General features: G+C 47.0%; 1 protein-coding gene across 1 annotated transcript in view; it reads left to right on the top strand.

The window, feature by feature from the left end:
* The window catches only part of PIEZO2 (piezo type mechanosensitive ion channel component 2), a 1,301,103-nt gene that overhangs the window by 815,850 nt on the left and 467,315 nt on the right, over positions 1-17,938 (top strand). Inside the window, exons 21-22 of the mRNA XM_029587157.1 lie at positions 527-655; positions 7,678-7,878. Coding sequence (XP_029443017.1) covers positions 527-655; positions 7,678-7,878 — 330 coding nt within the window. The remainder of the gene's footprint in view (positions 1-526; positions 656-7,677; positions 7,879-17,938) is intronic.

The following is a 17,938-nucleotide window of genomic DNA, read 5'->3' on the forward strand; positions in this document are numbered from 1 at the left end:
GATCGTTAAGACGATCGAGGACACGATTCACATCTCTATTAATCAGCGAGACATTTTGTCGTCAGACTCCTTTTATGGTACTAGCTCTTCAGACTACTGTGTTACTTTCTTTTCATACTAAATCATTTGTTTCAAGAAAATACAAACAAAGGTATGGAAGTTTTGAGGAAATTGTTGGCAACAAGGTAACCAAAGGAGGTAGAAAGGGAAGGAAGGACAGGATAAAATGGACTGTCAATTTACTATTTAATTTCAACTGATATGCAGTAAACTAAGGGTACACACAGGAAATATTGTATTCATTTATATATATATATATATTTTTTGTATTACCTTTTTAAATTTCATTGTGATTTGTTACTTAATGTAGGTCAAACGTTTATAATGCCTTTTGTGTATGCATATACAAGTAATCTTATCCAGGTAAAGTAATGAAACAAAACAAATGCACTTCCCTACAGTAATCCATGTCTTTATCAGAGAGATGCAACCAGGAAAAAAAATAATAATTTGCTTTTGTTGCCAGCCTTCAGATAATGAAACCAATGTGGTCAACAGAACAGAGCTGCAGATGTCACTGCTGTATAACAAGTCCATTGATCCATCTGGGTGGGTTGGATTGAGGAAGTCTTCTCCCCTGCTTGCATACCTAAGGGTAAATGCTTCATTTCTTGCTCTGCTTGAATCTGCAGTCTATCACTGCTTTAGGGCTTTTCCATGTCCTTGAACAAACTGCCTCGCATAAATTAGAAATAGAGCTCAAAACTCCAAACCTCAAGTATATTATTAAGTGACATGTCCACAGTCATAAACCAAAAGATAAGAGATTCTGGGCGGCAATTATGATACATTTTGCATAGAATTATAGATCTTTTATACTACTGGAGATTAGAAAAAAAATCGATGTACTGTATAGTGTTTGTAACTATAAGTAATGAGATTGTTACATCTTACACATAAAAAGGTTTAAATGTATTGTTCAGTAAGTAAAATTGAGCCTTTCAGCATTGTCTTTTGCTCCTTATTTTATAAAATATCTCATAATTTCCCAGAAATATTAAATGACTTCAAGATATCTTACATTTTTATGGCTTGTCCTGCAGTATTTAATTGTAATTTTTTAATTTATATTCTGCCTTTTGTGACACTTCAAAGTGGATTGCATTCAGGTGCTGTAGATATTCCCCTCCAGCAAATCTAAGGAACCTATTTACTAGGCACACGTTTGTACCCCAGGCATTGGAGAGTGAAGGGACTTACCGAAGGATTCCCTGGTTTGCAGCTTGCTGTTTTAACCACTAGGCTGTAGACACTTGTAAATACTGAATACCAACAGCCAGTCAGAGAAAAATCTTTTTATTATAAGATATCTTATATGGAGCTGTGCTTACCAGTTAATGTAAAGTAAATGCTAGCTCTGCTCTTCTGAGCCGTTACACTCGGTTACATACTTTACTACCTCTAAACTTACACACCAATAGGTTAATTAATTTGTTTCCATAACACTTTCTAACTGGTTGGCATTATAATTTTATCTAATATAAGCCAAGACTGGATTTTTAAAAATCATATGTTCCCTGTACGTACCAGGATCAGTCCAGACCGCTAGGTTGTGTCTCCCTTCCAGCAGGGGGAGTCAGAGAAAAAAATGAAAAGGCACCCCTTTTATCCTGGTGTGCCACCTGTGATCCCTCAGTATTTTCTGCAGAGGGGTTGAAAGAACCTGTGGTCTTGATCTTTCAATTTCTTTAAATTTAGTTACATCTTTTTTTTTACAGAGTTCTAAAGCTCTGGAAGCTTTAGTTAACACCTTTGGCTACAGCAGGTTGTATAAAAAAAAAGCTCAGTGCGGTTTTTATTTTCCCAGCCTTTTGATTCAGCAGCGGTAGAGGTAAGGCGGGGGATGCCAGCTCTAAAAGCCTTGTTCCCGGAGGGCTGTCTCTCTCTGGAGGGGCCGGTCCCTCCCCTCGGCGCTCCGAGACGAGTTTTCCTCAGGTGCTGCAGCATTCCCAGAGCTCCGGAAGGCCGCGAGTCGGCAGGGTATTTTATTTCCTACCATGCTGTTTGGAAACACCCCCCGGGATGCCACGAGGGCTATTGTGCTTAGCATGTGGGGAGCTGGGGTTGCACCTCTTGCGGGATGGTGTTTGTGCCTGCGGCCTACCCAGGAGGGAGGGCTCGTCCGGGGGAGATTTTGGGCCAATTTTGCCGCAAGCCGTGGAGTGGCAATTGCGATCGCGTCCGGGTCCATCGCCGGCGTGCTGAGTCCCATTTGACCGCGTGATCCGGGGCCCACCCCCTCAGGGAGCTTGATCCTCCCTCCTCCTCCTCCTCCTCCCCTATCAGATCCCTTAAAGGCCCAGTCAGTCTTTTCTTCAAAATTTATTTTATTTATGCATAGGGCTTTTTTGGAGGCGGAAGCTCATCAGCAGGATGAGAAGCCCCCTCCCGTGAAGATTGCAAGGTGGGACACGTCTCTGGATGCCCTTTTGGCCCCTGGGGGTCTCCGGAGCCTGATCCTTTGGGATCCTTTCTGGATCCTCTCCTCCAAAATCTAGATGGGGGTGTTGATGAGTCCGCTCCAGTAGAAGAGGGACGACCCCCGGGTTTCTCGATTGTTTCGCCAGGAGGAGTTGGATCCCTTGATCCCCTATGTCCTGGAGGAACTGGAAGTGGAGGCACCAATCCCCAGTTCGGAGCCAGTTAAGGGGAAACCAGCACTCTCGGGGCTGTGTGCCCTGTCCCAAACTTTTCCTTTCCACCCGATGCTTAAGCAGTTGGTCACTTGGGAGTGGGAATCTCCCTGTGGGAGGGACGGGCAATGGACAAACTCTACCCTTTACCTGAGGAAGCCTTGGATATCCTCAGGATTCCCAAGGTGGATGCATCGGTTAATACGGTCACTAAGCAGACCACCATTCCTGTTACGGGAGCGATGGCTCTTAAGGACTTACAGGATAGGCAGCTAGAAGTCCTCCTCAAGAGCATCTTTGAGGTGTCAGTGTTCTGTGTTAGGGCGGCGGTATGCAGTAGCCTCATGCAGCGAGCGACCCTTGGGTGGGTCCAGTAAATGCTCACATCACAGGTGTTACCGCCAGAGGAAGCAGATCAGGCGAATAGGATGGAGTCCACGGTGGCTTACACAGCGGATGCATTATATGATCTGTTGCGGGCATTTTCGTACAACATGGCCACGGTAGTTTCGGCTAGGCGGCTTCTCTAGTCCGCGGACATTTCTTCCAAAACTCAGTTGGATAATCTTCCTTTTAAGGGAAAATTGTTGTTTGGGGAGGAACTTGACATACTTATTAAGTCTCTTGGGAAGAATAAGGTGTATAAATTGCCAGAAGACAAGCTTAAATCTTCCAGACCCTTTGGGGCAGCGCGTTACCGTTTCCAAGGACAGCGCAGATTTCGGCAGTTGTGGCCGCCCGTTTTTCCCGCCTGACAACGGACTCAGAGAGCTCAGTCATGGCCTACTTCCTTTTGTGGTCGGAGGCCATTTCGGGAGGGAGGCTCTCAAGGGGCCACCGGAGTTAAGCAGTCCCAATGAAGGTGTTCTGACCCTCTCTCCGGTTCCAGCGGTGGGAGGTTGTCTCTCCCTGTTTCTCGAGGAGTGGGTCAGGATCACTTCAGACCAGTGGGTCCTCAATATCATCGCACACGGTTACGAGTTGGATTGTGCCTGCCCGTTAAGGGATTTTTTCTGATTTCTCCCGTCAGGTCTCGGGCCAAGCAAGTGGATTTCAAGCGACTCAGGGCAAACCCTGAGTCACTTGAAATCCAGAGGAGTGCAGGACTGGCAGGTACTCCATCTATTTCATAGTCCTAAAGAAGGAGGGGTCCTTCTGGCCGATTTTGGATCTCAAGGCAGTCAACCGAGCACTTCGGGTTCCCCGATTTCATATGGAGACTCTACGTTTGGTCATTGTGGCCGTCCACTCAGGAGAATATTTGGCCTCTTTGGACCTGACCGAGGCGTATCTTCATATCAGGATATGCGAGCACCATCAGCGGTTTCTCCGGTTCATGGTCCTGGGGGATCATTATCAGTTCCAAGCTCTTCCATTCGGGTTAGCGACAGCACCTCGGGTCTTCACCAAGGTACTGGTAGCCCTACGGTGGGATGGGATCTTGTTTTACCCATACCTGGATGATTGGCTCATCTGGTCAAAATCGGAGAGCCTCTGTTGGGTAGCAGTGAGCAAGGTTCTACTCCAGCTCCAGTCCCTTGGTTGGGTGGTCAACTTTGCCAAGAGCCAGTTGGTACCATCTCAGGTTCTCAACTTCCTGGGAGCACGCTTCGATACCTCAGTAGGCAAGGTCTTCCTCATTCGGGAGAGGAGGCTCAAGTTAGTGATGCAAATCTGTCGGCTCATGTCCTTACCCCTGCCCATAGAATGGGATTATTTGCAGGTACTTGGTTCCATGGCATCTACTCTGGAAGTGGTTCCCTGGGCGTGGGCGCATATGAGACCATTACAACGTGCATTACTTTCTCGGAGGGGTTCCACTGATGGAACCAGCCAGGTCCAGTCTCGATTGGTGGTTGATTCCAGCCCACTTGTTACAGGGGATGGACCTGGAGGAGCCGCAGTGGGTAATAGTCACAACGGATGCCAGCCTCATTGGTTGGGGAGCAGTTTGCCAGTCACAATCTGCTCAGGGTCATTGCGCAAGTTATCAGGCGACGTGGTCAATCAATCGATTGGAAACCTGGGTGGTACACCTGGAGTTACGCATTTTTCTCCCTCTGGTAGCTCAGCGTACGGTACGAGTCTTGTCAGACAACGCGACGCCGGTAGCCTACATCAACCGCCAGGGGGGAACCAGGAGCTGGTCGGTGGCCTGGGAGGCTGAAAGGCTTATGACATGGGCAGAGTGACATCTGGACCGGCTGGTGGCCTCGCACATAGCCGGGGTGGACAATGTGCAGGCAGACTTTCACAGCTGCCAGCATCTGGATCCCGGCAAGTGGGAACTGTCCGCAGCTTTCTGGCTGCTCACTCATCGTTGGGGGGTCCCACACCTCGACCTGATGGCAACTCGGACAAATGCAAAGGCGTCCCAATTTTTCAGTCGTCGGAGAGACCATGGGTGGGAAGGAGTGGATGCTCTTGTTCTTCCGTGGCCTTGCGGCATACTGCTGTATGTGTTTCCGCCTTGGCCACTAGTAGGCAAGATCATGCGTCAGATAGAGAGCCACGTGGGGTCTGTCATTCTTGTAGCCCCAGAGTGGCCCCAAAGGCCGTGGTTTGCGGATCTGATCTCGTTGACGATTGACGGTCCGGTGCGTCTCACCCACCTTCCGAATCTACTTAGACAAGGTCCAGTATTTTTCGATTGAGCGGATCGCTTTTGTCTAGCGGCCTGGCTTATGAGAGGAGGCAATTGAGGAAGAGGGGATATTCAGATTCGGTTATTTCTACCCTCTTGCAAGCACGGAAATCGGCCACGTCGTTGGCCTATATTCGTGTTTGGAGAGTTTTCGACTCTTGGTGCCAAGGATTGAATGTCCCCCCGCGTCTGGCTTCGGTAATACACATCCTATCCTTCCTGCAGGAGGGAATGAAGAAGGGGCTAGCGTGCAGGTCACGGCATGGGGTTGCCTGCGGGACAAGATTGATGGGTTTTCACTAGCAGCTCATCCAGATGTGTCCCTTTTTTAAAGGGGGCCAAGCATTTGCGCCCGCCAGTACGACAAATTTGTCCTGCCTGGAGCTTGAATTTAGTTCTCAAGGGCTTATGTGGTCTTCCTTTTGAGCCCCTCCAGCGGGCTACGTTGGTAGCCATTACCTCCACATGGCAAATTTCAAGCTTTGTCGTGTTGAGATCAGTATCTTCATATTTTGGATTCTGGAGTTTCTCTGCGGACTGTTCCCTCCTTCTTGCCCAATGTGGTATCGGCTTTTCATGTCAATCAGACAGTAGAGTTACCAGCCTTCCCAAATTTGGATCCGACTTCTGCGACGGATAAGGATCTGCACAAGTTGGATGTGCGCCGGGTTCTCCTTCTCTATCTAGAGGTGACCAATGCTTTTCGATTATCGGATCATTTGTTTGTCTTATTGAGTGGTCCTAGATGGGGACACAAGGCATCCAAAACTACGGTTGCTAGGTGGTTGAAGGAGGCCATTTCCTCCACTTATCTTTGTGCTGGACGTGCCATACCAGAAGGCTTGAAAGCGCACTCTACCAAATCTCAAGCAGCCTCTTGGGCGGAGAGCCAGTTGGTCTCACCGCAGGAGATTTGTAGAGCAGCCACTTGGAAATCATTGCATACTTTTGCGAAATATTATCGTGTGGATGTCCGGGATCCGGAGGTCTACTGTTTGGCAGCAGTGTTCTTCATGTGGGACTCTCCAGATCCCACCCCAATTAGGGCAGCTCTGGTACATCCCAGCGGTCTGAACTGATCCTGATACGTACAGGGAAAGGAAAATTGGTTCTTACCTGCTAATTTTCGTTCCTGTAATACCAAGGATCAGTCCAGACGCCCGCCCTTGGGTTTTTTGGAGAGTCCGTTTTTCTGTATGTTTTCTTCCTTCTTCTTACCTCGACAGAGTTCTTGACAGACATCAACTTCTTTATAGACATAGGAAGGAATCTTCTTGATTGATACGTTATGCGGCGGTACGGTTTGTTTATTTTACCGCGCGTATTGTTGTAGCCACTGGTTGTTATGTTTGGGGATTTGTTCTCCTTTATTGGTTATTCTGCTTTGATATTGTATATACTGAGGGATCGCAGGTGGCACACCAGGCTAAGAGGGGTGCCTTTTCAGTTTTTTCTCTGACTCCCCCTGCTGGAAGGGAGACACAACCCAGTGGTCTGGACTGATCCTTGGTACTACAGGAACGAAAATTAGCAGGTAAGAACCAATTTTCCTATTTCTTCTAAATTGAGTCCAGAAAGCAAAAATGAAACTTAATACTTACATTTGACATACTAACTAACCTTTGGCATAGTTTTATCATTTCAACAGCCTTGGATTGTGCTGTTATTATCCTTCTGTTGTTGTTTTTTACCGCCACCAAACTAGTCTGGCTTCAAAGAAAACCTTTAATTCACCCCTTATAAGGATACTCATTCACTAGTAATATATGATTTGGAGATGTTTAATTTTTTTCATGCTTGGTGACATTTTTTCATAAATGGTAGTAATGCATTAACTTATAAAACATCAAGTTCTTTATTGATACATTGGATGAAAAAAATTAGCTTGCAATGAAATTCTGTTAGAAGAATTAGCATTAAAAGCCATATAATAGTTGATCTAAATTTATCAGTGACAAAGATCTCAGAGACTGTGTGTAACAGTAAACAGTATAAAGAACAAAAACAATCCTTTCATTTTACCTTCATAGGTCTGATTCAGACCTTTGCTATAGGGAATACATATGTAACTCCGGATAGAGAGGAAATAAGCCTTGGTTAAAAAAAAATGAACCGGCCAATCTGAGTGTCCTTTATTTGTTCTGGCATGCATCTTTCTTTAGTGTATGGAAATAAAAGGTTCTATTGTTGGTCCAAATTGGGCCGCTAGCAGATAGAATATTTCTTAATACAAAACTGTGCAGTACAAAGCAAAGACTTTTACCAGAGTACTCTTTGATTAAGTTATCAGAAAGCATTCTGTCTCCAGTGTTTTATCTGTGATGATTTTTTTTTCCTCAGAATAATTTACTGATGCTGGCTATACTGGCCTTTGAAGTTACAATTTACCGACACCAGGAGTACTATAGATGCCGAAATAATCTCACTGCACCTGTGACTAAAACGATCTTTCATGATATTACAAGACAACATTTGGATGATGGACTGGTAAACTGTGCCAAATATTTCATAAACTACTTCTTTTACAAGTTTGGTTTAGAGGTAAATATTGTGACTTTTTACTTATGATATAATAAATCTTGCTATACACTATTTATTGCTAAAGCAATATATATTACCAGCTGACTTATTCACTGTCTAATGATGCTGATATAGATATTCTTTGCCTTCAGAGCATTACTACAGAGCATTACTACAAAATTCTGATTATTGGTAACATCAATAAAACTGAAATACTCCAAAAACAGTGGAGGAAAAAGAGATCTGTTTAATTTTAATTTAGGGCTATATTTACTAAGGTTGTTTTTTCCATTTTATGTCTGTGGGGGAAAAAAAACTTGGAAAATCAGGCCCTTAATCAGCTACCTTGTGAACCTATATATCCATACCTTGTGTATTGTGTTTGCCTATGATTACTTACTCTAGTATTGGTATTACTTATTCTGAGTCAATCCACAGAAATAGGGGGGCGCGAGACGACTGGTCATGCCCACCCCGTAACAGCGCGCCACCCGCGATGTGCGGCGGCCGTCGGGGGCAGGGGAGCTGGGCTAGATGGGCGGGAGTGGGGCATGTCATCAGCGGCGACACGGGCGCCGCGTCATCGGCGGGCCGATGACGCGGCGCCCCCGTTAAAGGGCCGCGTTTGGAGCGGGCCCGTCCTTTTCCCTTCCTGAAGACCGCCAGACGTGGAGAGTAAACGCAAGCAGCATGTCACCCCGCAGAACGGCAAGAGCTTCGCAGAGGGCCAAGACAGCAGGCCGAAAACAGATGGTGACCATATCCTCAGCACCTGCGAAAGCCAATGACAAATGGAGGGCGACCCCCAAAACCGCACCAGAGAGCCTGCGTGGTGCGAAGAGAACAAGAGGAGAGGCCAGCAGAGGAAGAAGGGGCACCATTAGGTTGCCAGACAAGAGAAGAGGGGAGCAGCAAGCAACAGAAATGGAGGAATCAGCAGAATTGGAAGCAGTGGAACCAGCGAGAGAGGAGGTGACTAGAGAGAACACTCGCGACAGAAGGAATGTGCACGAGCTGAGGGCAGGACACCGGAGTGCCCTAGGACACTCGCCGCGCCACGCCAATGGAAGGGGCAAAGAATGGTACACATACAGAATGAGTCACCCGGACTTCCAGAGCAGCGGGCCACAGCCATGGGAGCAATGGGGATATGACAATCAAATGGATCACCTGTGGCAGAATCAGGACGGCACAGGATGGTATGACAGACCAAGATCGGGCTGGGGTGATCCAGGTCCGTACCGCGGCTGGGGTCCAGTGAGATGACCATGGGAGGGCCCACAGGGTGAAATGACCGGCCACCAAGTCCGGTCTTCATGGGGGCCCTGGTCAGCGCCGCCGCTTGGGCCATCACAGTATCAAGAAGGGGATCAAGAGCCGTGGTCTGTCAGAAACACGGGTAGCAACGAAGTAAGAGCGGACACACCAATACAGGCCTTGGATGCCGACGGGACAGAGGGGCAGACCGTACGGAGAGGGGCGCAAGAACCGCGACGTGATGAGGAACAACCATCGACTAGTCAAGCAGCACAGCAAGCACAGGCTGAGCAAGGCAGTGCAGATGAGTGCGGGCACAAAGAAGGGGACAACGGGCAAAAGTCGATGCCCTCAGGGTCGGAGCACACGGGGACGGAATGCAGCCATGTCACCAAAAACAAGTGCAAGGCAAACCGCAGGCACAGGGCAAGCACCAGCTCTGATGGCTCCACAGGCTCATCATCTTCAGACTCGAGTGCAGATAGCGAACAGCACGCACCTAATAAAACAATAGAGGGAGGGACAAAGGGGCCACCGGCGCTCACAACATTGTCGGAGCTCTGGGAGGAAGTTCCCAAGCAATTGAGAAAGAAAATATGCAGGAGAAAGTATATTGACATATTTAGCATCCTGCATGGGCGACGAAAATTGGATGAGCGAAAGAAGTCGAAAGACTCAACAACAATAAAAGATAAGGAAATCAGAATACCCAAGAACATAATCAACTGGACGAAGGCATTCTTATATATGACCAGCGTCATCGGGCGGAAGGATCCATCGTAATACGGACCCATGCTGACCTACGCGGTGAACATCATGAGAGCATACCAACAACATGAGGGCTGGTCATGGTTGAACTATGACGAGAAGTTCCGCGATAAGATGGAGGAGAACCAGTACATGACTTGGGGAGCGCAGGATGTCAGCCTCTGGATAGAGCACATGACGCGCAAGTCATCCGACCAAGGAATGAGAGCAAGGAGCGCAAGACGGACATCACCTTATAGGCAGACCACAAGACAGTCAGCGACTCACGATAACACTTGTTAGAGATTCAACAAAGCCGTATGCTCATTTCAAGATTGCAAATTTAAACACGTTTGCACTAATTGCGCAGCACCACACCCAATGATAAAATGCCCAAGACGGGCAACGGAAGGGAGTAAGGCGAAACCAAACTGAGAATCTGCAGTTCGAAAAAGCTCCTTCACCAGTTCAACTGGAGGCTATGGAACCATGGCTAGACATGTATCCGAACAAAGAAAAAGCAGACAAGATTAGGCAAGGGTTCAAGGAAGGGTTCATCATCCCTTTTCAAGGACAGATACAAAGAACAAACACCGTCAATGCTCCATCAACAACAAAATTCGAAGACATAGTCCGCGAGAAGTTGGAAACGGAGCTAGCACTTGGAAGGATAGCAGGTCCATTCACGCAACAACCATACCAGCGCATGTTCGTATCACCATTAGCAGTAATTTCCAAGAAGGAAAAAGGAAAATTCCGGCTTATACAGAATTTGTCATTCCCACCGGGCTAGTCGGTAAACGATCATCTCCCCCCGGAGGAATGTTCCATGCAGTACACATCATTTGATATGGCGGTGTCACTGTTACGTGCATGCGGAAGGGGGGCCCTGATGGCAAAAGCAGACATAGAGTCCGCATTCAGGTTACTTCCAGTGCACCCGGATAGCTTCCCGTTGTTGGGATTTACGTTCAACAATCATTACTACTTCGACAAATGCATGCCCATGGGATGTTCAGTCTCATGCGCATACTTCGAGCTATTCAGCTCATTTCTGCATTGGGTTGTAGCAACAAGGACGGAATCCAAAAACATCATCCATTACTTGGACGATTTTCTATTCGTGGGCCCACAAGATTCTCACACATGCAGCGACCTGCTTGCCGACTTCCAGAGGGTGGCGGAGGAATTCGGAGTTCCATTGGCCGGCAACAAAACAGAGGGTCCAACAACAATCATATAATTTTTGGGAATAGAGTTAGATTCTGAAAAAATGATGGCTAGATTACCGGAAGAAAAACTAGACAAGCTGCACGACATTTTACAACAAACGATCACGGCAAAGAAAATAACGCTCCAGGTCGCACAAGCTATCTTGGGAACACTGAACTTCGCCTGCAGGGTAATTCCCATGGGCAGAGCCTTCATGCGAAGGTTGGCTACAGCTACAGTAGGGGTAAAGAGACCACACCATTATTTTCGGATATCGAAAGAGATAAGAGCGGACTTTGGAGTATGGAATTCCTTCCTCAAAAATTTCAACGGTGTGGCAGTCATACAAGACTCACCAATGTCGAGTACAGACTTGAACATACAAATGGATGCTTCAGGCGGTTGGGGTTTTGGAGCACTATGTCAAGGGGCATGGTGTGCCGAACCGTGGCCGGAGGAATGGAAAGAGAAAGGAATAACGAAGAACATAACCTTCTTGGAGCTTTTCCCCATATGGGTAACGTTAGTATTGTGGAGCAAGAAACTCCAAAATAGACACATTATTTTCTGGTGCGACAACCAAGCGGTTGTTCACGTTCTGAACGCTCAATCGGCAAAATGCCCGATGGTAGTCAACCTGCTGAGGGAGATAATTTTAGAGGCATTACGCCACAACATAACCCTTAGAGCTAGACACGTCCCAGAGGTCTTGAATGGCGTGGCTGATGCTTTATCTCGTGCTAAATGGCATTTATTTCATAAGCAGGCACCCACGGCAGAGACAACAGCAACCGCAATGCTGGCACGGCTATGGAAAATTGTTCTGCAACAACGAGAGAACTACTCAGAAGATCGGTAGCACCTTCAACCTGGGCGTCATATTGTCAAGGTTTCGAGGAGGTAACCAGCTTCTTGGAGAAGAATGGGTGGAGACGAGGATCAGCTGCAGAGGGACTTATGGTCAAATTCATAGACATGTCAAAAGAAAGCGGAGTATCCAGAAATGCCGTCATCAAGCGCCTAGCAGGAGCAGCTTTCTTTTTTAAGGCACATGGGTGGGGCGACCCCACAAAACACTTCATTATAAAGAAGATGCTGACAGGATGGGCAAGGAAGACTGGCGCGACCAGAGACAGAAGACATCCTATTACACACCACAGGCTGAAGATGTTATGGGTGACCTTGGCAGAGGTTTGCTCATCTTCATACGAGACCAGGTTTAGAGTCGCATTCGCGCTGGCTTTCTTCGGAGCCTTAAGAGTCAACGAATTGGTGGCCCCCAACAAGAAGGACGACGGACATGGCGGATTGCTGCTTAAGAACATCGAGTGCACAGAGATGGCCCTAAGCATCAAAATACACAGGTCTAAGACGGATCAGCAGGCGAGAGGTACCACGTTATGGCTAAAACGGGTTGTGGGTTGTAATACATGCCCCATCTTAAATGCAAGAGAATATTTGGCAGTACGACCAGAAGGAGGAAAACACTTGTTGATTCATAGCGATGGCTCTCCCTTGACAAGATTTCAATTCACAGCAGTCTTGAGAGCGGCAGTAAACAAGCTAAAGTGGGACACGACGAAGTTCAGCTCACATTCGTTCAGAATTGGGGCTGCAACAAGCACAGCACAGGCCGGTTTAGGAAAAGACACGATAAAGAAAATAGGAAGATGGAGGTCGAATGCAGTCAATGCATATGTGCGGTTGGACAGAGTGTCTGCTGCAACTGTTAACCAATCTTCTGATTATATTTTGCAGAGCAACAACGAGTGCACCGAATAGCATGGATTATCGGTCACTCGTACATTCGTTGGGTGGCCAAGCGAGCGATCAGGCGACCCTACGGACAGTACCTGGGATTGGCAATGCAAGGCTGGGTCGTTTCATGGACAGGAAAGCCTGGCATGCACTGGGATCAGTATTGCCCTGGTTACGGCGCCTGAAAGATTCCAGGGCGGCTCCAGATGTAATGATCATAGACTTGGGGGGCAATGACTTGAGTGCGGTAACATGCAAGAGCTTGATCAACAAGGTAAAACACAATCTAAATATCATAGCGGTACTGTACCCGGAGACAACCGTGGAATGGTCTGAAATTATACCAAGGCCCAAGTGGAAAGACTCCAAATTATTGAATAGAGGCAGAAAGAAAATTAACAGACAAATGGAGCTGTGGACAAGTAAACGAGGGATACAACAGATCAGACACCAATGGGTGGAGGACAGGTGCCCGGGATTATTCAGAGAGGATGGTGTGCATTTGTCTGATATAGGATATGATATATTTAATAATGCGTTGCAGGATGCCATAGAAGCAGCGTATGCAAGGAAGGTACAGGCTGCAGCTAATTAGTTGAGTGGGGGACATGAGGCAAGGCTACCCCTACCTCATGTTTTGGCGGTTACCCGGGCCGGGGGATATATTGGAAGTGGTGCCGGCGGCACCACCGGACGGCATGCGTCTTCTGCTGGGGACTCCTCACTCAAGGGGGACAACTCTACCTCCAGATCTACCACTGTCCTTCCATTCTCCCTTGGTAGGAAGGTTTTCTGTGGCTTGGATTGTATAACTCCACTATGCTCATAGCTGGTTAGCATTCAATGATTTTTTTTCTCCAGTAAGCTCATGACCAGTCATTAGAGATGTGAATCGTGTCCTCGATCGTCTTAACGATCGATTTCGGCAGGGAGGGGGAGGGAATCGTATTGTTGCCGTTTGTGTGTGTAAAGTATCGTCATAATCGTTAAAATCGTGAGCCGGCACACTAAAACCCCCTAAAACCCACCCCCGACCCTTTAAATTAAATCCCCCCCCCAAATGCCTTAAATTACCTGGTGGTCCAGCGGCACACTAAAACCCCCTAAAACCCACCCCCGACCCTTTAAATTAAATCCCCCACCAAATGCATTAAATTACCTGGGAGTCCTCCATAGCGGCGGTCCGTGGCTAAATCGGGGGAAGGGGGAGAGCACGAAAACCGGCACACTAGATCGTGAGGTCTTCAGCCGGCGCCATTTTTCAAAATGGCCGCCGCAAAATGGCGGCGGCCATAGACGAAAACGATTCGACGCAAGAGGTCGTTCTGGACCCCCGCTGGACTTTTGGCAAGTCTTGTGGGGGTCAGGAGGCCCCCCCAAGCTGGCCAAAAGTTCCTGGGGGTCCAGCGGAGGTCAAGGAGCGATTTCCTGCCGCGAATCGTTTTCCGTACGGAAAATGGCGCCGGCCATACGCGTATGGCCGGCGCCATTGTCCGTACGGAAAATGGCGCCGGCAGGAGATCAACTGCAGGAGGTCGTTCAGCGAGGTCCGGAAATCTCGCGAGGGTTCCGGACCTCGCTGAATGACCTCCTGCAGTCGATCTCCTGCCGGCGCCATTTTCCGTACGGACAATGGCGCCGGCCATACGCGTATGGCCGGCGCCATTGTCCGTACGGAAAATGATTCACGGCAGGAAATCACTCCTTGACCCCCGCTGGACCCCCAGGAACTTTTGGCCAGCTTGGGGGGGGCCTCCTGACCCCCACAAGACTTGCCAAAAGTCCAGCGGGGGTCCGGAACGACCTCTTGCGTCGAATTGTTTTCGTCTATGGCCGCCGCCATTTTGCGGCGGCCATTTTGAAAAATGGCGCCGGCTGAAGACCTCACGATCTAATGTGCCGGTTTTCGTGCTCTCCCCCTTCCCCCGATTTAGCCACGGACCGCCGCTACGGAGGACTCCCAGGTAATGTAATGCATTTGGGGGTGGGGGATTTAATTTAAAGGGTCGGGGTGGGTTTTAGGGGGTTTTAGTGTGCCGGTTTTCCTGCCCTCCCCCTTCCCCCTTCCCCCGATTTACGATTTTTTTGACGATAAATTGGGGGAATTGGTATTGTATCGTGGCCCTAACGATTTTTGATGATTTAAAATATATCGGACGATATTTTAAATCGTCAAAAAACGATTCACATCCCTACCAGTCATACACTGTTAGCCAGCCTGTATAAGTTACCTTCTCTCAGCTAAAAGGAAAAGTGTCAGGCAGGACCATGGGAAGAGAATGTATATACACCTTTCTATCCTAGCTGGATTTTGCTTTCTCTGTTGTCTGACCTTCTATGGGTCATCTTCTCTCAACCAAAAGGTCAAGACCCAGGCAGGATCATGGAAAGAGGACATGTGCACACCTTTTCATCCTCCCTGGCTTTTTCTCTCTTGTCTGGGAACTGGGTACCCAAGTATCTGACTACCCTTGATAGTCAGGGTGAGAATCTGTTTGCTTCCTAGGACTGTTTTTCAGTACATTTTTCTCATAAATCCCTTTCCCAGTCATAGTTCTGTAATTTAGGAGTTTGAATCTTTGATTTTTAGTGATATTTCACTGCTAAATTACCAACAGTAGTCCAGGGGGATGTGACATGCAAATCCCCTACCTGAATCGTTGACTCAGCTGTTCAATAGTCAGTTAAGCACCTTCACAGTACGAGCTCTGGCAATCTTTTCAATTTCCTGGGCTAGCGGCTCAAGTTACATAGTTGCATTGTCCTTTTTTTCTCTGCTGTTCATTTAAATGATAGCATGCTCAAACCCCTCTCTCCCTTGGAAGGGGGAAGTTTCGCTTTAAATACTGCACACTAAACATTTTCTGCACTCAGACCTAGGGCTTAATTAGTAGCTAGAAAGGAAGTGGAACTGTGAAACACAAAAACTTGTTCCCTCGAGGAACCCATCTCCCCTGTCCCCTAACCAGACTTTTATTCTCAGTCTGCAAGCCAGTCTGCCCCCACCCTATCAGCTTGTATGCCTTCAAACAGGCAACCATTCCCCTGCCCCCTCCCCAGCCACCCTTCTCCCACCCAATCAGTCATTACCATCAGTCTGCTCCCATAAGTCAGTCAGCCTGCCTCCCTTTCGCTTCCCATGCAAGTCAGTCCCTTCAAAATTGTTCTGCTGCTCCTTGTCTCTTGAGACTAGTGCAAGAGTATCTGCACTGTTCATCTCAAACTCCCAGAGCTGTGCAGTGCTGGAACGCATCATCTCTTCAGGGGAAAGACTGGAAGAGACTACAGAGCAAAAAAGGTACTGGACCACTGTTCTGGATTGTTCTAATACAAATTAAGCCTTGTTCAGACTGTTTTTGTATAATGATAGTAGTGAAAAGAGATAATGTGTCCTTAATACAATAAAGTTGATATGTTTGTTCTGTTTTGAAGATGCCTATGGTATACATAGAAACATAGAAATGACAGCAGAAAAAGACCAAACAGCCCATCCAGTCTGCCCAGCAAGCTCCCACACTTATTTTCCCGTGCTTATCTGTTTCACCAACCACCAAGTTCAGGGCCCTTGTTGGTAACTGTTTGATTCAAATATCCTGCCACCCCCTGCCATTGATGCACAGAGTAATGTTGGAGTTGCATCAAAGGTGAATCATAAGGCTTAATGGTTAAGGGTAGTAACTGCCGCATCAAACAAGTTGCATCAAAGGTGAATCATAAGAACATAAGAACATAAGAAAATGCCATACTGGGTCAGATCAAGGGTCCATCAAGCCCAGCATCCTGTTTCCAACAGTGGCCAATCCAGGCCATAAGAAACTGGCAAGTACCCAAAAACTAAGTCTATTCCATGTAACCATTGCTAATGGCAGTGGCTATTCTCTAAGTGAACTTAATAGCAGGTAATGGACTTCTCCTCCAAGAACTTATCCAATCCTTTTTTAAACACAGCTATACTAACTGCACGAACCACATCCTCTGGCAACAAATTCCAGAGTTTAATTGTGCGTTGAGTAAAAAAGAACTTTCTCCAATTAGTTTTAAATGTGCCCCATGCTAACTTCATGGAGTGCCCCCTAGTCTTTCTACTATCCAAAAGAGTACATAACCGATTCACATCTACCCGTTCTAGACCTCTCATGATTTTAAACACCTCTATCATATCCCCCCTCAGTCGTCTCTTCTCCAAGCTGAAAAGTCCTAACCTCTTTAGTCTTTCCTCATAGGGGAGTTGTTCCATTCCCCTTATCATTTTGGTAGCCCTTCTCTGTACCTTCTCCATCGCAATTATATCTTTTTTGAGATGCGGCGACCAGAATTGTACACAGTATTCAAGGTGCGGTCTCACCATGGAGCGATACAGAGGCATTATGACATTTTCCGTTTTATTCATCATTCCTTTTCTAATAATTCCCAACATTCTGTTGCTTTTCTGACTGCTGCAGCACACTGCACCGACGATTTCAATGTGTTATCCACTATGACACCTAGATCTCTTTCTTGGGTTGTAGCACCTAATATGGAACCCAACATTGTGTAATTATAGCATGGGTTATTTTTCCCTATATGCATCACCTTGCACTTATCCACATTAAATTTCATCTGCCATTTGGATGCCCAATTTTCCAGTCTCACAAGGTCTTCCTGCAATTTATCACAATCTGCTTGTGATTTAACTACTCTGAACAATTTTGTGTCATCTGCAAATTTGATTATCTCACTCGTCGTATTTCTTTCCAGATCATTTATAAATATATTGAACAGTAAGGGTCCCAATACAGATCCCTGAGGCACTCCACTGTCCACTCCCTTCCACTGAGAAAATTGCCCATTTAATCCTACTCTCTGTTTCCTGTCTTTTAGCCAGTTTGCAATCCACGAAAGGACATCGCCACCTATCCCATGACTTTTTACTTTTCCTAGAAGCCTCTCATGAGGAACTTTGTCAAACGCCTTCTGAAAATCCAAGTATACTATATCTACCGGTTCACCTTTATCCACATGTTTATTAACTCCTTCAAAAAAGTGAAGCAGATTTGTGAGGCAAGACTTGCCCTGGGTAAAGCCATGCTGACTTTGTTCCATTAAACCATGTCTTTCTATATGTTCT

Source organism: Rhinatrema bivittatum, chromosome 2 (assembly GCF_901001135.1).
Source record: "Rhinatrema bivittatum chromosome 2, aRhiBiv1.1, whole genome shotgun sequence".
In the NCBI taxonomy this organism is placed as follows: domain Eukaryota; kingdom Metazoa; phylum Chordata; class Amphibia; order Gymnophiona; family Rhinatrematidae; genus Rhinatrema; species Rhinatrema bivittatum.